This window comes from Haemorhous mexicanus, chromosome 1, assembly GCF_027477595.1.
Source record: "Haemorhous mexicanus isolate bHaeMex1 chromosome 1, bHaeMex1.pri, whole genome shotgun sequence".
NCBI classification, from domain to species: domain Eukaryota; kingdom Metazoa; phylum Chordata; class Aves; order Passeriformes; family Fringillidae; genus Haemorhous; species Haemorhous mexicanus.
Window position 1 is genome coordinate 64,120,157 of NC_082341.1, and position 27,096 is coordinate 64,147,252.

Below are 27,096 nucleotides of genomic sequence, written 5' to 3' on the forward strand. Positions count from 1 at the left end.
TTTTCCACTTAAAGTATGTGTGTGCATGCATGCATGTGTATATTTCCACATACATTCAAAGTGGCACACCTAAAATGATACTAAGAGAATGTTGTTTCTGTGAATCTCCTTCCCCACTGAACAGCCTTTGCCTGGGTTTTCGAGCACAGCATAAGCAGGGCATTTCAACATGGCACAATACCATTCTAAGCCACTGCTACAGTTTCAATTACTGAAATAGCAATTGGCAATTACTTGAAGAAAAGAAAACGACCGGCCTATTGAAGAGCGTGTAACCAAGCCCGCAAGGACCCTTTGGGATATTCCAGGTTCCGAGCATGCCAGCAGCTGTGAGCTGAGCAGAGAGCTCGCAGCGCTGACCGAGCTCTCCTTGCAACACAACACCACATTGTCCGGGCCAGGCGTAAGAACACTCCTCCTGCAGATAAGATGAGTTTGACACAAGTACCTTTTTAATGGCCACATTTCACTTGCAAGACAAACACATCGCTTAAAGCTCATTACTCTTTTTTCCATTTTTTTTTTCCCCTGCGAAGGGTCTCTGTATAAATAAATAAGTAAGTAAATAAATACTTCTTCCGGGGGCTGTTTTGGCTGTGACATCCCAGCTCTCCCCTGCTTGGGGGCAGCTGCGCGGACAAGTGTGTGCTTTTGGCAGACCCTGGGGTTGGGGGACTCCGCTCACGTCTGTCCGTGCGCACCCTGCCGTGCCGAGCTCGCCGCGCCACCGCGCCGGGGCACCGCGCCCGCGGGCGGCGGCAGGCGGCAGATGCGGCCCCGGGGATGGCGAGGGCTCTCCGCTCCCCGCCCCGGAGCCCGCCCCGCCCCGCCCCGGCCGTCGGCGGCGGTCCCGCCCCGCGGAGGGCCCCGGGCGGGCGCGGCGCGGAGCGGGCTCGGCGGCGGCGGCGGCGGGAGGTGCGCGCAGGTGGCAGCGGGGCCGTGCGGCGGCCGGAGGGGGGATGCGGCATGGCCGAGCCGCCCGGAGCCCCGCACCGCACCACCGGCTCCACCCTGCTGCACCCGCTGAGCGCGCTGCTGGGCATCCCGCTGGACCAGGTGAGAAGGCGAGAGTGCCGCGGGCCCCGGCGGCATCCTCAGCGCGGATCCCCGGGCGGCAGGGATCATGCCCTGTCTGCCCGAGGGCCTCGGCAGCAGCGCGGTAGGAGCGGGTTTGGGCGGGGGTCGGGCTGCTGTCACCGGGGAAGCGTTTCGTTTTTCCCGGCAATGCCTGGCGCTTCTCCTGCTCTCGCAAGTAGTCGCTGCTGGATGCTGCTGGATGCTGTCAGTCACCGTGCTGGGCTGGCTGGGGCAGAGTTTGGAATGCTTCAGGGAGCTCGGGTGTTGGTCCACTCCAGGAAACCGCGTGGGGAGATGCGGGGTGCCCTGTAGGGAATCCTTACGTTCAGACACTGCTTTCGTGGCTACGGGACTGTAGAAGGGAAGCTCAGAAGCCGCTTCCAGCCTAGTCCAAGTGCCTGATGGAATCGCGAAGTGCATATAAGGAGATAGGCAGAACACACAGACACACAAGTGGTCTTCTGGGAGGGCAAGTTTGCATTAAATCCTTAACAGCATCAAAGATTTTTGGCTGTGGTGGTGTTTTCTAATTGTTTATAGTCTCCTAGTTAACTTTATCCCTAACAGGCAGAAAAACGTTGCTCTCCCCTACCCCCTGCCTTTTATTGTCCCTCAAGCCTGCATGCACCTGCTGTCTTCCTGCATTCTTTCAGCGACAAGGAAGTTAAGTCTGGAAGTTTGTGCTGACCAGAAAAAGACTCCACCAAGCTGCTAGGAAGCTGACCTGTGCTCTAAGAAACCAGGGCAGCAGAGGTATTCTTGGTAAAATATCAACAGAAGATTGAGATTTATTTGCTTTCTTCTGTTTGCAGAGTGAGTGGTGCTATGTGTCATTTTTTACTACTGTTTGTTTTTAAAGCTGAGTAAGGAATATGTCATTTTGTAGATTAAACTCCTTCATCTAACCATGCCAGTTTTCCCTTTTTTTGACAGAAAACAGGTTTTGATGCAAGAAGAAAGATATGTTGCTCAACACTAAAACAGTCAAACAATAGAGGCCTATAATTATCTGTGAGCCATTAGATTAGGAGAAGGCACATGAATAGTGATAGCTTCTTTTTCGAGGTATTCCATGCCATGATTGATGAATACAGGAGCACCAAAGAAGCCAGGAGTAGCAAACATTTACTGTTCCAGCTTGTTCGTGGTGCCACAGTGTACGTACAGAGTTAGGCTGACTCAGTTCCCAAACAATGAGGTCTTGACAGACTGCAGTTTTTCTTTCTAAGCTTTCAAAATCTTGCCCTTCCATTCAGCTGAGGTGATACAAAGATGGTGTTGTCTGTGGAGAAGATTCTTCTCATGCTCTTCTGGGCCTGAGGATGCTTCACTGCATCTGGTTATGGGCTGTGTTTGTCCCTGGGCTCTGGTCCCATGGGTGCAGGTGCTGGGCACTTCTGTGTTTGCTGGTTTGTGTCTCAAGCCCGCAGCAGAAAGCAGGGGCCTCGTGCTCTGGGCTCAGCAGTGTGGCTGGGCTGTGTGAGTGTGGCTGGGCTGTGAGTGTGGGTGCAGCTGTGGCTGTCCCTGCCATGACCCTGCTGCCTCAAGTGGCACTGGGCAGTGATGGGCCAGGAGGAACCCCCCCTTTTCTGGGGTTCATCACAGGACTGCAGCATAGCTGCAATGAAATAGAACTTTCCTCACCTGAAAATCCCCCTGTTTTATTGTCCCTGTGAGATTATGCCATCGTTACTTTTTAAAAATTTCCCCCACTCCTCCTGCCCCACTGCACTATTCTGCTCCATGCCAAGCATCAGGGACTTCTGCTGTCCTGGAGCAGGATATACCCACATTGTGGTTGTGTGTGGAAGCACTGTGCCACCACTGTTCCCTCAAATCACGAGTCTCAACCCTGACCTGCAGTGCTAAGGCCCTCAGAAGCAAAATAAAATCTTTTTTTACATGACTTCTGCCAGGTGGATTGCTTCCCTTCCTCATAAGAATGAGAGGGTGTATTGCTGAGGCGGGGAGAAGTTCAGTCACTTGCTCCTCTGCACAGAATGGAGCTCTGTATATGCAAGACAACTTTGCCAGATCTGAATCCCATGTGGAGCAGGGACTGGTTTTACAGGAGCCCCTTCCTGCAGTGCTGACAGGCTCTCTGTGCCTTCTGCTCAGAGCCCAGGCTGCAGCAGGGGAGGCATCTCTGGTTTGTCACTCTGTGTCTGCATCCTTGTGCTTAGCCTGTTGGATGGTGACAGCCCCAATCTCCCTCTGCTCCATGCAGCTGGCAGTTCCCCATGGCTGGCCCTGGACCTTCAAAAATGCCAGGATGTGCCTGGAGAGCAAGAGGTAGAGGTGGAGTTTAGACCCTCCAGGTCACTGTGATCTGTGAAAACCATATGTCTCTGTGTTAAATGAACAGAGGACTTGTCCCTTCTTTCATGGAGATGGTTTTCCATGAGAACTGTCCTATGAGGGAGATTTCACTCTATGTAAAAGACCAGAAAAAAAGTTGAGCTGAAGGTCTGAGAAACGAAAGTTGTAATCGTTATTCTTTCATGGCTGGGGCAGAAAAACTGTGGTAATGGCACTTGGAAAATGTTTTGTCATCTCAGAAGCAGCTGTTGTGCCACTCAATATGGGAAGCATGGATGACTATGAAAATGTCATTTTCCACATTGGTGGTTTTCTTAAGTAAAAAACTGTGACTTGGTTTTAAAAGCAGCCCAGAATTACAGAGGATGGAGCTCCTCTCTGCACTGTGTACCTGGCAGACTGCTCACACTGCGTTTAGGAGACAGTGCACTGCACAAGGACATAAAGGTGTTTTCTGCTTCAGATGCTAAAACAATCCTGATGTGTCAGCATGTATTTGAATGTCTCTTCAATGGATGACTGATCTTTGAATTTAGCTCTGAAATATGATTTTTTAAGAAGTGCTATATGTGGTAACAAGATTAATGATCTTGAAAGAGGATGAAAAGATTCTCTGTGTTCAATTAATTCTCATATCTCAGGAAAGCAGACTTTGAAGTTTAGCTGACTTGTGTTCTAAAAATACCTGTCTAGGTCAATGATATACCTTCAGCAGCATTTGCAAAAGAATTTTGGGGTATTTTTTATTTCCATATCATGTATTCCCCAAAACATTGATGCTGGAATATCATCCCTCCAGTTTGCTTACACAAAGGCTTTTGGAAAAGTGTGCACTTTTTCATTGTACATGCCCAAAGTCACTAATTTCAGGATAAAGTCCTATACCATAAATCAGTGAGATATGGGAAGTTAAACATCAAACTTTTAATACTGTAATTTATATAAACAAAGCTCGTGCATATAAAAATACTGTGAAGAAATAAATACCCTGTTTCAAGCCATATTTAAAGTAAATTTATTGGCACTGTTTATTCATATGTAGTTTTACCATGCCTTCCTAAGCTCTAGGCCTCTCTAGAAGTAATTCAGGCTCAGAGGGTTCAGATGATTGAAAAGTTTCACTTCCCAGGGTTATTTTGTAGTACCCTTCGTATGCCAGGTTCCTATTGCTTTAGAAGCAGAAACCCTACAGTTTAACAGGCCTTGTTACCCTGACCTATTGTCAGACAGTACCAAGGCTGTTAACTTTGAGGGAAATAAGTTCAGAGAAAATTCCTTCAAAAAAAACTCTGTGAGCATCTTCTCGTGTTTATATCAGAGGGCTTTTAATTTTGGTGTTTCCATTGTTGAGGCCAGCCATGTTTCCCCAAAGAGAAAAAAAAAAAGTCCACTTGAACTTAATTTTGGCTTTGTCTGCCGGTGGGAATGAAAAATTTTTCATTTTAATCCTTTAATGGCAGGTCATTTGCATATTTATATTTTGGCAGCAGTTTAAATTAAAAAAACTAACTGTGGATGGATTCTGGGACATGCCTCTGAATCTTGGGATAGTTGGAGTATGAAAAATGTCTTTTCAGCATTCTTTAAGTTTGAAAAACTCTGCACAAAGCATGCTGGTGAACTGGTTTTAAAAGGAGAAAGAATAAAAAGTATATGTGTCTCTTTTAACTTTTACAAAAATCGGGGATGGTTTTGTTAACTTTTTTTCATAACATTTTTCCTTTTTTTTTTTCCCTGTCAGACTTCAGTTTTACTTCTCTGCTTTCTGATTTAACTAGTCAGAAGATCTGTTAGTCCCAAGCCTCTTTGCATGACTTTTCTTATCCAGTTTTTGGACAGTGTAAATTCAAATAAAAAACTAACTTTCCAGGAACCCAGAAGACTTTAGTCTGTGAACTTTGAGGATCCTTTAATGGTTGTCAATACATTATAAAATGTAATGCTGAGGAAAGAAAGGTAATTTGTCACAGACCAAAGTGAGATAACTGAAGATGGAAGTTCATTAAAGATTTAAGTGGGGTTAGCATCAGGTTTTTAACAGAAAAAAGCTGCTCTGAAGCTCTGGAAAAAACTGTCATGGTTGGTATGAACTATGCTGCATTGCAATTTCCTAGAGTCATCATTTTACAATTGAAAATTCTACATTTCCATTTTGAATTGCAGCAGTATTTGTTTCTTTAAATCCCTCCCTGCCTAACATAGTCGACCGCAAAAAAAATATAAAGCCATGTAAATCTTAGTTATTTGAGAAGCAAAAAGAACAAATGAAATTTGAATTCAACACATTTATAGAGAAATATTACTTACATTGCCAAAACCAACTTTAATTTTGAGCTTTTCTGACTTTTGAATAGTTAGGTTTATAAAACTGTTTTCCTTGAAAGAAACCATTAGCTTGTTATCATAATGCCATGAAGGAGAAGGCATGATGTAAAGAGCAGAGGAAGAATCTTGCTGACCCTCATTTGGGTCCCCAGTTAAACAGGTGCTGGTGAACAGGGCAGTCCATAGTGCATTTGCAGTGAATCCAGTCTCTTGTTTCAGTCGCTTGTGCAAGGTCCAGGAGTCTGTATCCTCCTGGGACACAGGTGTGATACTTCTTCCAGAGTTTAAGGCCGTCTCCAAAGCATTTTTTTCCTGTTCAGGTCAGCTATCACTAACAATTGCAATCCATACACGTTCTCCTCTGCTTTGGAAACGTGTGCTGCCTTTTCCAACATGTTCTCACTGTGTTTGGCACTGTAGTCTTGGACCTTATGGCTGATGTCTTGATACTTCGAGTGTAAATATTTCCACATCCCTCATGCCTTGAAAACAAAGCCTGTCCTATTAAGTTTTTTCATTTGGCAAGGGACAAAAGTGCAACTGGAATCAGCTGCTTACAATTTTCCCCCTTTTAAGCACTTTCCTTCTCATCTGTGTTAAACAAGATCTGGAAAAATAAGCGTTGAAGGGCTGCATAAAGCTCCCTGAAACCTTCTCTGCGCATTAATCGCACCAGCGGTGCTCTGCAGCTATTTTGAGAAAATCTAAAGTAGTGATGAGGACTCTTGGGCTCCAGCCTAGGGGTCTAGGCAGTGAGCACAGAGCTGGCTCTGTGTTTTCGGGGGAGCCCCTGATGCTTAGGGATTTGCTGTGCATTTGCCAGCCTGGCACGGTGTTTAATCCTCTGGCTGCTCCTTGGCTCCTGCTGCAGTTCCCAAGGACGGGCAGCGCTGGAGGCAGGTTTGCTAAACTGCAAAGTGCTGCTGCTAGTCCCTGGGCAGGGCATTGCTGCAGGAATCCAACCTTTTGTACTTGTCCAAAATCAAGGAACAGGTAACATGATTTTTAAAACGTGTCAATGGGCCATATTTTACTTTGGAGTGAAAAAAAAAAATCCTTCTCTTTGTTACTTAGTAGTTACAGATAACCTTGAGGGTACCAAACCTCATCTCCTGGATGCTTGGATAGTCTAGTGAGGGTCATTAAGGAGATCTTCCAGAAACTCAGGCCTGCTCTTAAAAGTACAGCCTGATGCAAAAATTTCTACAATTAGTTCACTAATAGTGGCGAGGGTGTTTATGTTAATATATAGCTTGGACCAGGAGTGTGCTTTGGGAAGGACTCCCTTGACTGTCCCCACTGGGCACACTTTGGACACAAAGTGGCCCTGGAGCACATACACAGGGGTCCTTTCTGAGACTGTGAAGCCAGAGGGTGCTCCCCAGGGACCTGCAGTGCCTCAGCTGCTGAGGGGCACACAGCACTCGAGTCCAGCTCCTCTGACCTGAGACCCTGCAGACAGTGAGTCACATGGATGAGGCACCTCACCCTCAGCTGCTTTGCTCTCAGAGCCATTTTTGCTCCCCCTCAGCACGTGCAGAGATGGACAAGGTGGAATTCTCTGACCTTCATCTAGTGATTCCTTCCTTCGGAGCGCTGGTCAGGCTAGTTTGGTCACTGCTGAATAGGTGGAATCCAGCCCGTCCTGCGCAGGGCTCAGCCAGGGCAGCCTCTGCCAACAGAGAGAACGGCCCCTGGAGAGAAGCAGCCAAGGGAAAGCCTTTGGGTGGTCCTTTCCCAGAGCAAGATTGCATCAGTCTCCCTTCTTATGACCTTGATTGGGAATGTTTATTTTCACCCGTCCTTTTTCTCCCCCCGGCTTAAAGCATTTTAAACAGCTTTTGCAAAACCACAGGTGAGCACAGATGCACAACCAAAAGCACACATTCTGACATAAATGGTTTTTTTAGAAGTTTTTTGGATGGGGTCTACTCACAGTATGTTGCATCCTTAATGGTGTTGAGTGGAAATATTTTTTCTCTTGTGTTTTTGGCTTCCCTCATGATAAGAAAATTCCAGGCTTTAAAAAACCAGTCTTAATAGTGTGAGGAGAAAAACCCTTGTAAACATATTTTTGAATAAAATATGTTGAATCATTTACAAATTTCCAAAAAATTTGTTCTCAATCATTCCCCTAACTGTTAGTAAAATACCCAAATAGAAGGCAATTTTTAAAACCAAAATCCAAAGTATTAACTAGACAGCTTATTAACTAGACAGCTTTTCCAGCCAGGAATTATTTCTATTTTTTTCTTCAACAGGAAATGGCAGTCCTTGTTCTGAAAACTTTTAATAAGGTTAATCAATCAGTCTGTAGCATGAGGGTTGCCATGCTATCTGGTCTGAGGCAAAACAAATACTGAACTTAAGACCAATTCTTCATTTCCGTCTTTCTGGTTGCTTTGTCCTTGTAAGATTTGGTGTTTACCTGGTGACAGAGTGGCTGGATAATGGGAATTTTGCCTGTGCTGGATGATGGGAGTTTTGCCTGTGCCCTCATGTCACACCCTGCAGTGTAGTGGGTGGGAAGCTGTCTCAAAGCATGTGAGCTGCCTACCTAGATGACTTAAGTGAAAAGCAAATAGACCTGAGTGTATCTGGCTGCTAAATCCCAGACAAAGACCTGGCAATCCTATGGAATAGCAAGTTTTAAATTTTGGATCAGAGAGAGATTCTATTCTGTGGTCTTCAAGTTCGCTGAGTGTGTCAGGTTGGGGACATCTGGGATGGAAATGGGAGGCAAGAAAATACTCTTTTAAATAATTTCTTTGGATTACATGCAGAATACTAGAAAAACTAAATGACAATTTCAGGCCAAGAAACAGACTTCAAATGCTGACTGTCATGAACTGGGTGAGTGTTTGCAGCTTCCATAAGGCCTGGTCTTGTGACAAAGCTCTAATTGGACTTCAGCAATTTCTTCATTTGTGGTTTCTTGTTCAAGTGCAATTTGGCCCTGGTATGCAGATAGGGCAGGAATGGGAAAGGCAAAATGACAAGGCAAAACCTAAAACAGTTGAGGACCCTCTGCTTTCAATATTTCTTGAATAACTCCAGTGCTTGTTTTCATGCTCATGTATTGGTTTTAAGTAAAACTTTTTTTTTTTTAAAGGACCACTGAGTAGAAAAGTTTTAATTTTTAACTCTTACATCTGGCTTAAATGACATTATAAAATGGTGAAAGTAGGGTTTTTTCCTTTTAGCAGTGCAAGGAAGTGTTAAAGAGAGTACAGCAGTGACTTCATCTCATGTGCACACACACAGAGGGCAGGTTCAAATCCTGACTCCAAGGGTTTGCACAAAGTGTTTATACCAGCAAATTCCAGCTGATAGATCACTAATTTTTCTGTTTTAGAGAGAGTATTATAATTACTCTGTTCAGTCACAAGTGGAGTTTAAGTAGTCTGACATTTACACTTCTCATGTGTCAGGGTTTCTCAGGATATTTTGCCAGCTATGCTGTATTGGAGGTGGAAACAAAGTGTAGACAAATGGAGACAGTGACTGAGAAGTTAAAGTTAATTTTTTAAAAATCAAATTCAGTTTTTGATGGCAGCATTAGGCATCTACAGTGAGTTGTAGGCACTGTTAGGACCCACAGTTGTATTTGCCTCAGTGTGTATGTTTGTGTTCATGCTAATTCTCTAGAGGCAAAAAATTGTGGTCTGTGGTTGCCACAGCAACAATAACACTGCACTCAGAGTATGGGTGGGTTTTCCCTACTTTGTACAAGAATGCTGGAAGTGTAGGCATATTGCTGTGAGACACTGTGAAATATGATAGACTCTTGAGAGAGAAAACACTTGTTTTTTTTCAGAGAAAATAATTTTAATTTTGTGTTACCTTTATTGCCACTTCTCTGATGGGGTGTTATTTCCCAATTTGCAAACCTAACATCACAGAGAGGAAAATGGGCTCAGCAGTTTGGAAAAAGAAAGTTACAGAGGTGTTCTGCTGATGCTAATCAGTAAATAAGATGAAGATTAGAACAAAGAATGCTCAGGGCAGAGTGACATAACTATATTTCTGTTCCATTGTGGTAGTTTTGTCAATGACTGTAGCTGTTCTTTGCCACGAACCAGGATGAAAACTGGAACTAGATAAAAGAGAAAAAAATACAGGATAAGCTTATTTTCTTAAACCTGCTAAAGCAAAGTGAAGGAACAGAGAGGTTTGCTTTAGAAATGTGACTTTTAAGAGGGATCATGGTGAAAGTGTTTGTGAGCAGCATGAAAGAAATGGATCTATGCCTTAGAGTAAAAGAATGTGTTGAAAGATCATTTAGCTTCAACCCTTATGCCAGGGAACTTCCACTGGGCCATGTTACTCAGAGCCCCAGGTGGCCTTGAACCCCTCCAGGGATGGGGAGCTCACAACCTTTCTGGTCAAGCAAAGAAGGGACTTATTCCCTTCTGTCTCCCAGTGTTTCTTCACCTTCAGAGAGACATGTGATAGGCTGTAGATTTAACAGTGATTAAAATCAGGGTGTTTTTCATATGGTCCAGACCTGGCTGTGAAACCCTTTCAACAGGAGGCTGCAAAGGCCAAGAATTTGGCCAGAGCCAGAGTGGACTTGAATGTTTACATGAAAGGCATGAGTTTCTAGGGTAAGCATGGCTTAAAAGAAAAACCTTTTGGAGGTACCTGTTCTTTTGCTGGCTCCTTTCAGGGCTTGTTCCCTCTGCAGGCACTGGTTTCTGTCAGCCCTGCCTCTGGTGTTGCTGATGCCTTTAGGATCCCAAATCCCTGCTGACAGTCCAAAGCATGGCTACTTCCATGACGGGTGGGTGGCTCTGCTAGAGTCATCATCCCCTCCCAGACCTTGACTCATGCTGGATTTATTACTTGAGTTTCTTCACATGGTGATAATATAGCAGGAAGCACCAGATCTCTGCAGGGAAGATTAGCCAACACCCAGGAGAGGTCACTTCTCTCACATCCCACTTTCAGGCAGCCCCAGCTGCAGCTGTCCTTCTGTTTATTAGTTTACATAAAAAGTAACTGGCTCCTTATATGATTTGAAATGTATTCCCCTGTTGGGTTATCCTCTTACTTTTCTGTTCTGATTTTTAACTGCTGGGAGATTTTTGTCCATATGCTGAGCACTTCCCCTCTGTTCAGTTCATGCTGCTGTATCTTTAATGCTGTATTTGATAGTTTTGTGATCTGCATATATTCTTTGAATAGGCTATGCCAGCAGGTGTCTGGTGAAGTCTGCCTTCATCCTTTGATAGGGTTCTGACATCCTGATCTGTAGTCTGTTATCTGCCTGTTTATCAGTCGTGCACCATTACCTCAGTCGCCTAAGGGTCTCAGTCTTCTTGTTTATTTATTTTTTTTTTTTTTTGCCTAGATAGAGTTGAGTTAGTGTTTAAATGATTATCAGGGGAAAATAGATTCTGTGTCTGCCTTCTCTCTTACCTTTTCCTGTGGCACTTCAGTTTTTGAGCATAGTCTCTAAAAAGGATGACATACCTGACCAGTTTTAGGAGACCCGAAATGGCCAGTGTGCCTGTTTGCTGTGTCTAGGATTGTGGTTTTGCAATGGCTTGGAGAATTTCTGTCTGTGAGACAGTGGCCTCATTAATTTGCTGACAGGTAGAACTAGTGGCTTGTGTCCTGAAAAGCTTCAAGTGGTGTTTGGGGACCCAAAGGGGTCGCTGGTCACCTCCAGCTCCTAAATCTCCTCCCCCTCATCCCATATAAGCTCTGTGCTGCTCATGGCTCGGGTGCCTCCCAGCATCAGAGAAACTGGAACACTCCCCACATCTGAATCTCCACCTTAGTGCTACAGCAACAGTGGGAAGAACACCATGTGCATTTTGAGATAGCGAAGTTTGCTAAAAATCAGACCTGAAATGCTTTCTCAAAGTGCCTCTGAGCTATCCAGATGTTAGTGGTATAAAACCTTGCGATAGGGAGGTGGAATTACATTTTGTAAGCCAGCTGGGCAGATCGTGCAATGTCCTAGTTCTTTCAAAGCGTGTTTTTTTAGGCTTTATGTGTAAAGCACTTGCTTGAAAGGGAAATTATAATTGTTTGTGCAACTTAAAGGATTGCTGAATTTCTTTTCCCTGGCTGTGTTCAAATTCTTACGGTATTTTGAGAAGAGTTCACTTGGAGTTTTTGGTATCTTGTTGTCGTACTTTACTTCTTGGATAATAAGTTGCCTGTCACTGCACAGTAGAAGCATCACTGCAATAATTTTAAAATATAAGGACATTCTTCTCTTTTTTCCCTCACTGTTGAAGAGGAAAAAGTGAGACTTATTCCTGTTGCCTAAGAAAAGCAAGTTAAGTTTCTGCTATTGCTGACTCATAAGCATGGCAAGAATACAAAAATACCATGATTAAGCAAAGGTGAGTGAGTTCTTCCCTCCTCATATCGCAGTTATCTTTGGAAAATATCAGTGTTATAAACCAAAGCTCTGCTGCACTGCATGCAGATAGAACTACAGAGCTCCAGTGGGGGGATATGCAAAAAAGGCTTTAATGAGGCAAGGAAATGAAATCTTTTTTTCTCAAGTATAGTGTAAATAAAATCAATTTATAGCAAAAGCCAAATATCTCTTTGTTTGTTTGTTTGTTTGCATTTCTCTATTCACCAACTGATGCTTGTTCATGCTGTGTGTTTTCCTGTTAGTTTTTGTTTTGATTTGGTTGCTAAGTTTGAAAACTAGGAAATGTGGGCTTTTTTAGTTTTTGTTATTTGTTTGTTTAATTTGAGGGGGCAACCCCTCAAATTCCTTCAGAGCATGACTTTTTTGAAAGGTACTGATGATTTCCAAATATGTTAGTTTAGTGCTGGTTGAGATGTTTGACTTGTGCCAAGTCCTGAGCACTTGTCATCTCCAAGTTACTTGTTTTCAATAGTGTCTGAAGCTGAGTGCCTAAAATTAGACATGCTCCTAAGTTCAGCTTTCAGAGATTTGCTGTAGATGTAAGGTGCTTGTAACAGGCATAACTAAACAGCTGGGGTTATGTTCTTGTCTTTTTGCATGGTTGACAATCCAAAATAAATGACCATGGAGCAAGTATGATGCAAATTCTGAGCAGAAATAAGGAAGGAGAAAAAAAGCCACAACAGGATATTGTCACTGTGCACATTTTGTTGGTGTCTTCTCTTCCTGCCACAGTTCTGAAGGGATTAAAAATAGGTCTGCAGCCCACATAAATGAAGGTTAGATAAACATGTCATATATCGAAAAACACAGGGCAATATTTTACTTTTAAACTCTAGAACAAAAGGAAGGACCACTATTTTGTGGTTGTGAAAGTGAATATCTGGAGCTGGCAGTTAACAGAGGTTTGCAGATTCTACACGGTCACTGTAATAGCAAAGGAATAAACGAAGATAATTGTGTTTGAATTAGGAAAAAAAAAAAAAGCAGCACATACACAGCTCTTTGGAAATTGCTATTTTCTTCATTTTTAGCCTATCTAGAAAATCTGCTGGCCAGCAGAATCAAGTGCCTTGGGGGAAATGTGTGACTCTGCAAGCTGCTGGAAAATATAAAGTTTTCATTGTTTTCGGAAGCAAAAAGAGTGAGTTTTACTATCTCCTATGTTTGCAAATATAATTGTCTAAATATAAACTGAGTTTCCCAATTAAATGGTTCTAAGGTTTACTGCCAAAAAATGTGTTTGTGCACATATATCCTGCCCTTGTGCCATGCTTCTTTTTTTTCCCCATGTGAAAAACCTCTCTAAGGTGCATCTGGTTGAGCTGACTGAAAATTAATTCTAAAGAAAAAAAAAAGTCTCTTCAGATTCACTGCCAATTTTCCCTGGCCCTTACTGCTGTCTTCCCAAAAGTTCTGTGTGTCCCCTTCTGCCCGTGGAAGGTAGCTGGGAATACTTTCTGTACCTCTTTCACCAAATTCTGTTGACTGCATTACTGGAGAGGGTCTGGTGTCCCTTTATTTTGCTAGGTTGGAGCATGACAGCAACATAGATCTTCACCTTTCCATGTTGATGTACCCCAATATTATGTTTCTATGCTTGTCTGAAGCTTTTGCTTTGTTCCTCACTCCCTCTGCAAGTGCTGCTCCTGTGTATTTCTGAGACAGAAAACTGCTTAGGCAAGCAAGAGGACAGGAAGAAGTGAGGTTTGTAGCACCTGCCTGGGGAAGCAGGAAACTGAATGTGTTTGACTACACCCATTGTGTGGGAGCATTGTTACCCTAAAACTCTTCCACACATACCTAGCAGTAGATATCCTAGCTTGCTTTTCTCCTGACTGGCAGCACAGTTTTTGGTTTTTTTTGTTGTTGTTGTTCATTTGGGTTTAGGTTCGTGCTTTGTTAATTTTATCCCAGTTCTGTTTCAGGCACTTGGAATTAGTGTAGAATACCAGCTTATGGAATATGAAACCTTTTTATGGTGTCTTTAAGTGTTAAACCAAAAACTGAAGCGTGAGAAACTACGGGTCATTTTTGAAAACTTCATTTCTTACAACTAAATGAAGTCCAGTTTCACAATCCAGTGGTTTCTTTTTTGCTTCTGGTAAAGTTAGTGTATGTAGTATAAATACTGTTTATAAGTCTGCACTGTACATTTCTGCACCCAAACTTACTCATCTAGAGTACTTTTACAGTACAAGTACCTGTTTTAGAGTTATGCTTCAGAATTTGATGAATTCCAACCTAGAATTCCCTTTTTTCCTCATTGAAATGAAAAGAAATTTAGATGAACAAGCTCTGCTATCGAGATGAGTGTAAGGACAGATAAAATCTATCCTTTTCTCTAGCAAAGTCCATGCATAAACTTTTTAAGCACATCCTACTATGCTAATTTTACAGTGCCCTTGTTTTAAGTTCCTATGAACATGACTTGGTATTTAAATACAGGATGTTCCAGATTTTCTGTGTTTAACGGCCTGATAAAGGGTTACATAATGCCATTGCAATGTCTGAAAAGTTTAGTCTTTGATCAAGCCACTAATTCCAAGGATAATGTGCTTAAATTTAGCACAGTGCTGACAGTTTCTACAGTGGGGAAAAAAAACCAACTGTCTTTTGGCATAAAATAACCTGTCAAGTTGGCACTTTTCCCCCCTTACTGATATTTGTTTCCTTTTGTTGTGTGCACTTACTGGGACATCACTGGGATAATGAGAACAAAACTGCTCTGTTTGTATTGATTTGTTTTTTTAAAGAACACTGACATTTTTCCATAGAAAAGGAACTGAAAATAGAATTGCACAGACATTGCAGCAGCAGGAATGGGGCAAGTTGTTTTAGATGTGCCAGTTCCCATTCTACTGATGGATTGCACTTTAAGCCTACTGTTTTATTTTTAAATTGATGAATATGTGCAGGCTCAAGGCTTTCATCTGGCCTGAAAGTTAAGTGTGTTTCTGATTTGGGACTTTACAAACACTGCTCTAAGGGTCCTGCCGTCCCTGCGTTCAGGCAAGCCCCATTGGTATTTGGGGAAGATAATTTCCATTGAAGTCACAGAAGGGTGGCTGGGTAGACAAACATTTGTCTGTATTCCTTCTTTGTGTTTTGAATAAATCAGCTGTGTACTTATCAGTTACACAGACAAAATGAAAAGGTGCTTGGCTTGCTGTGTTTTGTTCTAAGTTTTTAAAAACTAAACATTTAAATGTGGTGGGAGATAAATCAGGTCTGTGTTGATGCTGTTCTTAGTGCTGCTTCTTTGAAGTTATTTACTCAAGAATGCAGATGTAGAAACTGGGTTAAAATCTCAGGATCAGTGCTTGAGGCTGGTGAACTTGAGCTGCATCATGTCTAATGAGACCTGTCTTGGTCCTGCTTCTTTTTTGGTGCTGTGGAGTCCATCCATTGGATGTGGTGGGTGAAGGGACACAGTGCTGTGGATTGGGAGCTCAGCAGTGCTCTTGAGAGGCGGTGTGGAAATGCCTGTGTGGGATTTGGGGCACTCCTCACATCTGGAATGACTAGCTGGTGTTAGTATCTGTTACCCAAGAATTCCTTTGTGAGAAAAAGGTGGGGAAGTGGTGTATTTAATGATTATGGAAGCCAAGGATCCAAGCTCCAGATAGGTGCTGAGCCCTGCAGGTGGCTTAGAAAGAGAGGGGGGAAGCAGTGCTGTGGTGTTCTCTCCCTGGGAACTTCTTAGAGTTCTAGGGACTTTCAGAGAAGGCTTTGCAGGGACTCAGTGTCTGCTTTGTCGTATCTTACTCTCCTGGAGTAGTTGTCTTCCTTCTTTCTGTTAGTTTTCACTTAAGCATCTCTCTCCTAACTTTACATATGTTTAAGTGGAGCCTTCTGAGGATACCTGTCAGAAGAGCTGGAGTGATGGAGTCATGTGGTGATAGAGGGTAGATGGTACAAGATGCCATCTTTCCTATCAAAAGAACTTGATCCAAGTGACTCTTTTGTGAAGAAGCAAGGCTGGTAGTTCTGGTATTAGGTTTTTTTGCTTGCTAATTTTGTTGTTTTTTTTTTTTTTTTTTGGTGTGCCAAACTTCTTGTTTGGATGACAACACTTCAGTCCTCTTTTCCTTTTCTTATTAAAATACCCTCTATACTCTTACCTCCTAGCTGTAGTTCTGCTTTTAGACATGTCTGACACACAATACTGTGAAATACTCCACCTGCACGGAAGTATGTAAAATTACTCTTTTAAAGTAGTTTTGGACCTACAGGTACTGTAATTAGTGTGCTGCCTCACTGCTGAGCAGTCTGACAAAGCAAGACAGATCTTCTAATATCCTAGAGGCATTCTGGTTTGAAAGAACCATCAGAATGACTTAATGCTCTAGACTGTTTGATTTTCCTGCTGTTCCTATTACAGGTAGGAATTAGTACTGACTATCTTAGATACAAGGGAATTTCATCATTTGGCATCACTTGCTGAGAGAGCAGTAATTAATGAGGTACAGGTAGTGGCAGAACATTGCTGCACAGGAATGGTCATTGCTTAAACATCTGTTCAACAGAGAGAGTCATTACAGCTCGATGTGAGAGCTGTTGACAGTGAGCTAAAGCTGGTTTTGGGTCAGATCCACATATTAAAGTTATCAAAGTTAAAGTGTATGGGAGTGTGACTTAGCATTATGATGTAGATTTGACTTCTCAAGCTTACTTTTGACTTAAATGGTTTTCTTTTAAAATTTTTGATGACTCTGGGTTTAATCTATAACTATATTTTGTGTTCTTCTAGTGATTATTCTGCTAGTGGTTTCATAGAGGTAATCCAGAAAGAACATCTGTTTCAAGTTTACAGTCTAAATCTTGGAAGGATATTTGACCCTGTAAGTAGGGAAACAGAATTCACCCAGGAAAACAGCACAACAAGCCAAAATACTGTCAGTTTTGTATATTCTACTTCACCAAGTCCATTTTCTGCATGTAACTGCACAAATACTGCCAAGGCTATGAACAACTTAGTGCTGCTTCTGAAGAGGACAATAATCTTAAGTTAGTCATGCATATACACTTTTCTCTCTCTGTCTCTCCCATGACAGAAATTCTATTTTCAAGCCTTTGCATCTGCCCCCCCCAAATCTTCCACAGGACTCCTACAACACAAAGCCAGAGAAATAAGTTGTTTCTGGATAATACCGGAGATGTGACATGTCAGCAGTGGAATCAGTATTTCCCCAATGTAAATTAATTTTTCTCCTCTTTGATCCATGCTGATTGCAGTCTGCAGTGCCTGGCTATACAGCATCCTGCAAGTGACAGTCAGTTCTGCTTCCTTTACAAATAAATGCCTCTTTGTGCTGGCTCTCAGTGCACTGAGTTCTGTGAGAAGCAATACCACTGTGGGCAATAAGGGGAACTGCATGGACCATGCTACTCAAATCCTATTCCTTCATGGATTCCTTCAGGTCAGAATTCTAGCAGTGGGAAACTTGACATGGTCTCTATGGTATTGCCCTCCTTTTTGGAGGTGCTTTTCCCCTCCCTGTGTAGAGCTGAATGATCTCTGCAGAGGATATTTGTCCTTATGGTTCATAAAAATAGTCTGGAAAATCAAAATATTTTGAGAAATTTCAGCAAGTATCAGATATCTTTGAGAGCTGATTAAAGACCATTCCATCTCTCATTCTTAACACGCCCCTTCTAAATATCACACTTTTGATGTTATGAAATGCTCTAATAACAGCAGGTCTGTTTTTCAACATCAAAGTAGAAATGTCTCTTGCAAAGTGAACTTAAACATGTTGTTTGCCAGGTGTCTTTGGTTATATGTGCAAAATAATATTTTAAACGTGGAAAACAAATTACTGCATTTCTGTAGTTTTTGCTTTATTCTTTGGAAGAAAGGCATCACCCTGGAAGATGCAGCTGATCTCTGGCAGAGTGGAATGCTATATTATGGCATTCCCTTTCCAAAATACTACCCAAGCACTGTTGTACTCCACAGACAGTGGTTTGACTTGAGTTGCTCTTGCTGGCAGAAGTTTCTGTTAGCAAGGTTCTTTATGCTTTTCCAAATACTGAAAAGAGCTGTTTGGCTGTCTGTGGTAAGACTGTGAATAGAGGAGAAAGTCTAATTTACCAGATAAAAACCTCCTAGCAATCTCCTAAAGTAGTGCTCAGAGATCATTAGTACATGGCAACAGAGTATCTTGACCATGAGATGTAACTTCATCCTCCTACTGAACCACTATGAGAGGCCTCTGCGCGCATAATTTTGTTCAGAAAATGAAATTCAGATTTAAACTTTATTCTCTCATTTTGCTGGTAAATCCAAGACCTGGAATAAATTAGAGGTATCTTCTGCCATATCTATAACCTGACTGCATCCTCTGCTACATGTTGAAGTGGATGTGGACCTGGATGCTGGCTGGGAACATTCTGAAAGCCCGGCTGTGCTCAAACTCACTTGTACCTCTCTCTGGGAATGTGCAACATGCCTGGTTTTTATCCACAGATTGTGCTCTTGAGGACACATCAGCACCCTGTCATCCAGCAAGGGGCAAGTTAGCAGTGTGACTGCTTTAGTGATTGTCAGAGAAACAGCATTAATAGGAGTTTTGCTTAGAGGGGATGGTCTGGTTTGGGTAATGGACTTAACTGGCATTTGGAGTTTGGAGAGAACTGTGTGGTCAATTTGTTATGTCCTCCTAGATTTTTGGAAAGTGAGATCAAATTTTCTGCAAGCCTAAGGGAGGAAAAATGTAGTAGAGGAAAAAGAAAGTATTTTTGTGGTCAAAACAGAATGCAGGATATTTCCTTCTGATACTTAACTGTAAGGAAAAGGTTAAAAGCACTAAAATAAGAGGCTATGTGTTTGTACTTAACTATCTCTTCTTAGAGTGTGATCTAGTAACTCTCAACTGTGTATTGCCACTTTTTTAAACAGGGAGATTTGCAGATGCAAGGCTTATGGGGTGAGCAGAATTCTTGAAGTGGGTTATTAGTAGCCTACCTTCAACTACAAGAATCAGTGACCAAGACTCTTTGTAATGATTTGGTTTAAATGTGTATAGTCAGGTTTTGTCTCCTCTCATATTTTCTGTTTCCCATCTCAAGAATTTCTAGCTAGGAAAGGCACTTTCTCTTTTCTCCTGTTAAGATTTTTGTGGGGTTTTTTTTGGTAATTTTTCGGTGTACCAAGCAACATTTTACCTCTCTCTTTGGAAGTCTTCCATGGCTCCATAGCTTTCCTGTTATAGGGATTTGACATATTACTACTTTTGTTTGAGTTTTGTTCTTTTTTTCCCTCCCCAGCCTTCACCATGGAACTAGTTTGCTCCCAGCACTAAAAGTGATAATTGCTCCTTTTCAGTGTTATTGACATCAAGCTCATGTCCTGCAAAGGGTGAAATTTTTAGATGCACCTTTTTAACTCCAAGTATTTGGAACCTTTATTTTGTGATTTGCCTACTGGCATTTGCTCTTAGAAGGGCCCACTTGCAAATGGTTGATTGGATCAAATAAAATACTGAGCAAAAATGGTATGGATTTCCTCTGAGAGTGGTTAGGCAGTTGAGGAGATGACTTTGCTATGTGCAAGGCCCTGCCTGTTGATGGAGATGACTGAAAAGGTGGTTCCAAATCCCTAGGAGTTAGTGCTTCCCCTTCACACAGTACCAGTCCAATGTTTGCCAAGTTTCATCCTGTTAAAAATGGGAGAAGATACAAAGGCTCAAGACAGATGGAACTGACCTTTTATGTACTTTGAGGGATTGGATCACAGCATAATCCAATAGGGGGATCTTGAAATCACCGTGTTTGGCTATTCTTGCATCAACATCATGGGTCCTTGGTGGGCTGGTTTGACCTGATTGCTAACTTTGTGTAAAACTCAGATTTGCTATCTAAACATCACTGCTGAGTTATTGCTACTACAGAATTTGAAAGAATACAGTGAGGAACCACAGTTTATTTTTTTCCTTCATTGTTCATACCTGCTCCAGATCCATCAAGCCTTTTAAAGTTGAGACTAATAAAGAATTAAAGGATTAATTAAGCAGACAATAACGATCGACTCGGTTGCGCTGGAGCTGTTCCAGATTTTCTCTCTCTCCAAAAGTGTGGATATCTTGTTTCTGTATTGCAAGGTTGTCTCCAGCTGGCTGTGACTCAGACACAAGTCTTCCAGATGTCATTGCAGAATACTGTGATGAGGCTGCCTTTCTGTCTTCCAGTGTTTAATCATGGAAAATGAAAGGAGGATACTGTCTTCTTTTGGCAGCGTATCATGTGCTCTGGTTCCTAATTTTATTGCATCTTACTCTCTAGAGCATGGAAGAAAGTGACTGTAAAAAACAAAGGTGTTTCCTTTCTGCTAGCAATGTTGAAACCAGATGTGCAAAATTTTGGTGGCAACACCAAAGAGATGTGGCTGGCTAAAAACACGTGTCAAATGACTTGCAATGCTGTAAAAGGTTAATTGGCACATAATTTTTATTTCCGTGTTGGTTTTGCCTGGACACCATTCCTTAGTGTTCAGAAGCCCTGAATTTTCTGTTTATAAAGTGTTTTTAGCAACAGTGGAAATAACCAAAAGGGAATAGTATGAATCCTTTTCTCTTTGGAAAGGGAAAGGAAGGAAAGTGTGACTTAGTTCACTTGTGATGCAGCACAACATTTGTTAAATTCTTAGGGATCTGTTTACTTGGATGCCTTAAGTATGCAGAACGAATTATAAAACTAATGTCAAATGGAATGCAGTAAAGTCGCTGTCAGCTGAACTGTCAGCCTTTGTGTGCATGCATGTGAACACTGCATGTGTTTAAAATGGTACACAGAAATAAATAAATAGAGGAGGTTATATGAAAAGCTGTTGCATCCCTCTATTCCCTTGTGTAGTATTGGTGAACGGTGAATAGCACACTCTGAAGGTACATAGCTATAAATAAAATGAACACAAAGAGAGATAATAATAGTTTTCATTCTTTCTCTGTAAGTTTCTCAGGCCTGAAGCTTGGGAGAATTCTCTTTGACTGAACTGAGAATCTCCACAGTGCAGAACAGAGCAAGTCTGGTCCATTGCCAGATTATTGCTTGCTGAGTGCATTGGGTCTGTGATGTTTGGCTGCTGTGCAGAAACAACCCTTAGAAACCAAAAACTCATTGAAACATAAGGGCGACCTTTTGACCTGGTACGAGGCTTTGCACCGACCCTTGCAAAAAGAGAACAGGCTCCTGGTTAATTGTCTTGGTTCATTTGCACAACAAAATGAAGGTGTGACAGTGACACGGTTGGTAGCACAGATAACACACGCTCAAAGGCCAGGGCAAGCACGAGCCTCACATGTACGTGAGGCTGCTGAGCTGTCCTTCGCTGGATGTTAGCTTGTGATGAAGTCTCTGCCACTTTTTTGCTGCTGCTGCCACTGTCATTCCCTGCCTTAGCTGCTTAAATAATGCTACAAGTGTGTCTGCTCTGGGATCTTGCACTTTCCTTATGCTGTGTGTGTGAACCTCTGAGATCCCAGCATCCTTAACATCTCAAACCGGGCTTGCAAGAGCCGGGTGAAAGTTAAAAAACAAGTGCCTGCTTATCGGGATGGCTTTTCCTGGTGTAAAGTTTCCGTGAGTGGCGCTGCACAGAGGGGGGTATTGTCTTTCAAACAATCAACCACATCAGTTTCTGTGAGCCTTTGCACTTTCCTTCTTTGCACCAGATCAGAGAAGCTCTGCATGCCACAGAGTTGAGCTGCACTGGATGTGCCAGTGTGACCCTAAGCTGGAGCAGGATGGGGGGATTAAGGGTCGCTGATTGTCACTAAAGAGTTGGCACCCATCAGTCTTCTCCCTTTGAGGGAGAATCATGAGAGTCTCTACCCTCTTTGGAATATGCTTTACTGTCTTCTGCTTTGGGTGGTAGTATTTAGTCACCATTTAGACAAGACTTGGGTAAAAGTAATTTTAAACTTCCTATCAGCTCTTTTGGATTACATCTTTTTAAACTGAAGGCTCTTCCACTTGCTTGGAAAGGATGCAATCAGAGCAGCCCTGCACGGGCTTCAGCGGTTTCTGCTGCACCTCTTTCTGTAGAAGGGTGGGAGCAAGGTGTTAGCATGTTGAATGTAACTCTATGGTAACATACAAGTTCAGGATTTCTACTACAGCATCTGGGTTTTGTGAGACCAGTGCAATTTCATTCTTTTTGTTCTTTTTGTTCTATAGGTCTTGCACTAAAAATGAGAATTATTTGCTTTGGTTATAATTCTGTGATACTATTTATTATAAATGCTGGTTGCTTGCATGAGCAAGAAATTAATTGATATTGTCTCTGCTCCAAACAACTACAATTCAGCATACCTAAATATTTAAATTATTGCATTATTCTATTGCATGACTGCCTGCATCACTGAAATAAAGCAACTGCACCAATGAAGCCAACAAACCTTTAATGGAAGCATTTTCATGAACAGCCAACACCATGTTGGACATAGTCCATCAGAATAAAAGCACTTTGGGGCTATAGTATCTTGTTAAACACATTGTAAATGTTTTTTACAAGAAGCCTGGCAGAATCCAACCAGCCCTGGACAGCCAGCACGTCAGAGCATTTCCGAGTGAGATGTGTTATCCTGTCCTGGACTGATAGCTTTGGATAATCCTCTAATCCAAGTGATTGCTTAAATGTTGCAGCCTGCTTTGTTTTGCTTGGTCTGGGATGACTTGCTGCTGGAGAGCTCAGGGTGAATTTAAAAAAAAATCCAAAAGAGTAAAAAGAAAAAAACCAAAAACCAGGACTGCGACACTGTGACTCAATAAATGAATTTACCTCCAGCTGTGCAGGGTCCAGGCTGGATTTAAGGATGTTGTATCCCAGTGGTGTATTTGCTCTGTTAGAGACAGCTCCTGGCTCTGTTTTGGCTCTTTGATCTGTTTTTCCTCTGAGTTCTGGGATTTTTGCTGAGGCTCTCAAAGAGAAGGTGACTTGAAGAAGGCAGTGTGATGTCAGTTTTGCTCTAGAGGACACTGAAGCTTTTGCTTGTCCTTGTGTCTGACAAGAGCAGCCTCTACTCCTGTACTGTTTGCCCTCTGCATGTCTTGTGCTCCCACTGCCATCAATACCTTCCTGCAGTGAGGCCAGACTGATGTTCACATGCAGTAGCCAAAGAACATTTGAGAAGCATATTCCTTTAGGTGTCTGCTTGACGGTAGAGCAAAGTTGTTTTCTTTGCACTCAAACCACAAAAAAATGGGAAGTTGAAGGTCTGTGTGGAAGATGCTGTGGAGTGGAGGAATTCAGCTCGGGTGGCTTCTGTATTCTCACTGCTAGTGAGCAGTGTCACATCAGGATTGATGATTTTGCCCTTGTGTTGGGATGGGGCAGAGTCAGGTACTGGGGTAATACTTCAGAGACCCAGACTGCTTCCTGGCCCCTGCCTCTCGCCAGGAGGACTGAGAAGGGGAATGATGTGCCCTGCACCTGGACCAGCCTGGCACAAGAGCAGAGCCTTCCTCCAAGGAGAGGGAGAACCATCAGAGCTCAGCCCTACCCTGGGGTAGCTGGAGCCTGGCCTTCCTCATCTGCTCCTGCTTCAGGCAGTGTGCCTGTTTGACCCCTTCTGGCCAAGAAAAGTTACCACATGAGTTCACAAGTGAGAATGCTGAGAAGGGAAAGATTCCTAGCCCATGATTTCCTCCCCTTTTCTTACCTCTGCTCTCAATTGTTCTGAGAACAGAGAGAATCCTCCCCCTCCCCCTCCTCCTCCAAGAATCAAAACAGTTTTTTGTTTTGCTTGTCTTTTACAGATCAATTTTGTAGCCTGTCAACTGTTTGCACTTTTGGCTGCATTTTGGTTTCGTATTTACTTGAGTCCCAGTCATGCCAGCTCCGCTGTTCGCCACGCATTTGCCACCCTCTTTGGAATATACTTTGCTGTCTTCTGCTTTGGGTGGTGAGTATTTGGTCACCATTTAGACAAGACTTGGGTAAAAATAATTTTAAACTTCCTACCAGCTCTTTTGGACTACATCTGTTTAATCTGAAGGCTCTCAATGCTGCTACATTAAAAAAAAATCCTAACCAACATAACCATTCCAAACCCTCAAAGTAAAGTGACTCATAAAAGTATTTTTAAAGTGAAGTATTTAATTTAATTTGTGATGTTTGTTCTGGAAGTTAAGTCTGCTATGAAGATACCTTTTCTGGAAAAGATGTATCCAACTTCAATGTGCACTTGGAGCCAGGCTACTCTTTCAGTTAAACATATGGATAATATCTTTTAAATAAGTATCAGTCTGTGTTGAATAGTCAGGCTATAAAGGTGTCCTGTGGTAATCCATGTTTTCTGGTACCCTGATATGACGTCACATTGCTGTCATTTGCATGGAAAAATATTCTCTTGCTCCGAACTGCCAGCACTTCCAGGTAAAATAGAAATTATCTAAATACTCACTTTGTTGTCTTCAAGGTATTCCATTCATCTTTTTGTCCTGGTGATGATGAACTATGGCATTATGAATATGGCGAGTATTCCCAACATCCACAGGTGAGCTGGTGTGGCTGCAAGGCAACAGCTGCCCCTCTGATAACTTCCCTGCTTTGAGGGAGAACCTTGAGGAGTTTTTAGAACCACCTCTTCTTCTTTCCTTCCCTTCTTTTCTTTCCCAGTTACTTGCAGGAGCTTTGTTCATGGAGTTACAGAAGCAGCTGTAATCTCAATTTGTGGGTTTTTTTGGGTTGATGTATTGCATTTTCCTATGAAATTGCTGGCCTCAAAATTTGACTTTTGCAGGCATAATAATTTATGGGATAAACCTTTGATTTTTTTAAACATAATGAAGTCATGTTCTCCTTGGTCTTGTATTCTTCCAGATTGCATTTTGTAATCCTTTTTAATGTGTTTTCCCCGTTGTTGTTTGGCCTTTAGGTATTTTCCACTTAATCTTGAGTTAGGTTGTTCAAATAAGGTCACTGAGAAAGCTTAGTGATCCACAAAATGAGGTCTTGCTTTTGGTACTGGGCTTTGTGAAAAAGTAGAAAATACCAGAACTGTTATTGCTTAAAGCAGAAGCTTATGGTTTGGGTGTGTGACAGGTGTTTTCTGTCTCTGCCCTGTCTGGCTGTCTCTGTAGCTGCTGCTGAAGGCTCAGAGTCCGCATAAATCTGGGCTGGGGAATGGAAACCCTTTCTTCACTTGCCTTCAAGGCCGGGGCTGTCTGAGAATCTGATGGTCAGATAATCCTCTCACCTTCCTTTTTTTTCCTGAAGAGACCCCTCTCTAATATCTAAATGGGAACCCTACTTGTGATTTTTTTAATATTATTTAGAAATGTGAACTGTAAAAACCAATCCTTTCTACAGCAGTTACTAGCATTTTGCACCAGCAAGACAGGGTATTAATGAGGTATTTTTTCTACCCTCTCACAAAGTGCAAAGCCCAGAAGTCTAGAGATAATTAATAATGTCATAAGAAAGAAAGGTAATTGGACAATGTTTGTTAAAGAAATGCCATCCAGAGACCAAACTAAAAAGGTGTTACAAATTTGTATTACGGTTTCCTGGCCATTGTCCCTGCCTGTCACTTGAGGCAAATGCAGGAGTTAGTGGCTGTAGATCAGAAGAACCAAGTCTACAAAAGATTCATCCACTAGTTATTTACATCTTCCCAGACAAGTTGGGGTGGTGATAAGGAAAAGGACACAGCTTCAACGGGAAACACCCTCACTCTTCCTCTTCAGCCAATTAGCCACAGTGGCTAAAAACAAAATAGCTTTATACTGAAACACAGATCAAGCCAGTTCATTTAATGTTGCCTACTGCTGCAAGGCAGTCATGTGTTGGTTTGAGTCAGTGTGAAATGTCCATCCAATGTGCTGAAAAACCTCAGGAGTTCTGAGGGAGGATTGGGTTAGGGTTTTTCTATTGTATTCTACTAGCCATAGCAGAGTGACTCAAAGTGCATCCACATTGTTAATTTTGGCAAAGTAAAAATGTATTCAAACCAGTTGAGAGTGAGCTTGAACAAAGCCACTTTAAGGTCTTAACCTGTTCCTACAGGAAAACAGATCCCTCAGAGTGGGGCTTCAAGACTTGGCTCTGTATTCCCCCAGAAAAACGCAGTGGAAGAGAACAAATTAAATCAACTGCATAATTTAACCTCCATTCTCTTTTCCCTGGTTATTTTTTGCTAGTTTGCTCTCTGGTGAAGCTGCTAGCCTTCAAGGCCTATAAATGGACAAATTAATCCAGCACCAGAAATGCTCCCAGCTGCAGCAGAGCTCGGTGCATCTCTCCCTGCTTGCCCCCTGTTTCAATCTAAGTGCTTTACACCTCAGCATGGGGGCTTATTTCAGATCCTTCATCCTGTCTCTTGCTGTTACATGTCTGACTTGCCTTTGGATGGATGCTTGCCATTCTCCCTTGATGAGAGGGGAACCCAAGGACCTTGCTGAGGCAGGACTGGATGCCTGACCCAGATAAAATACCATAAATTCTATTCTGAATCTCCTGAAGAATCTGTCACGTCCCTTCCGTCTGCCTTTCACCCAGCTGTTTGCTGTGGGCCACATGACCTGCAGGTTGCCTTGTGATCCATCACTGTCACTCACACTGCAGCTTATTAGCCCCCAGGGAGGAAAAACTCATTTCTTTTAAAACCAGCCATAAGTTGACAAAGGCCTGGCTCTTTTTCAGTTGTCTGCTGCCTGATCCTCTTGTCTGATTTCACCTTTAGCTCTCCCCTGTGGTGGATGCCCTCATGGGTCCGTGGAGGACCCTCTTTTTCAATGTGTGCTGACCAGCCCCCGAGGCTCAGCCCTACCAGGCACGCAGGATGTGCCATCTCCTTCTGTGGTCTGCTGGTCTTTGCCTCTTCAGCCCTGCATGGATAGCACAGAATAATAACCTCAGCTATGGAGGACACCAGCAAACCTGGTCCTGGCCTGTCCATGTGGTGCCAGCCTTTCATTCTGGTGTCCTAGCTCACCCTTGCATGTAATTTCCTTCATGTGTCAGTCTGTCT

The 27,096-nt window shown here is 42.6% G+C and overlaps 1 protein-coding gene across 2 annotated transcripts in view; it reads left to right on the forward strand.

The window, feature by feature from the left end:
* The first annotated feature begins 896 nt into the window (after positions 1-896).
* Positions 897-27,096, forward strand: part of MBOAT1 (membrane bound O-acyltransferase domain containing 1) — a 56,313-nt gene continuing 30,113 nt past the window's right edge. For both annotated transcript variants that reach the window (XM_059851516.1, XM_059851525.1), the window contains exons 1-3: positions 897-1,056; positions 23,882-24,027; positions 24,544-24,621. In XM_059851516.1, coding sequence (XP_059707499.1) covers positions 967-1,056; positions 23,882-24,027; positions 24,544-24,621 — 314 coding nt within the window. In that variant the 5' untranslated portion in view covers positions 897-966. The remainder of the gene's footprint in view (positions 1,057-23,881; positions 24,028-24,543; positions 24,622-27,096) is intronic.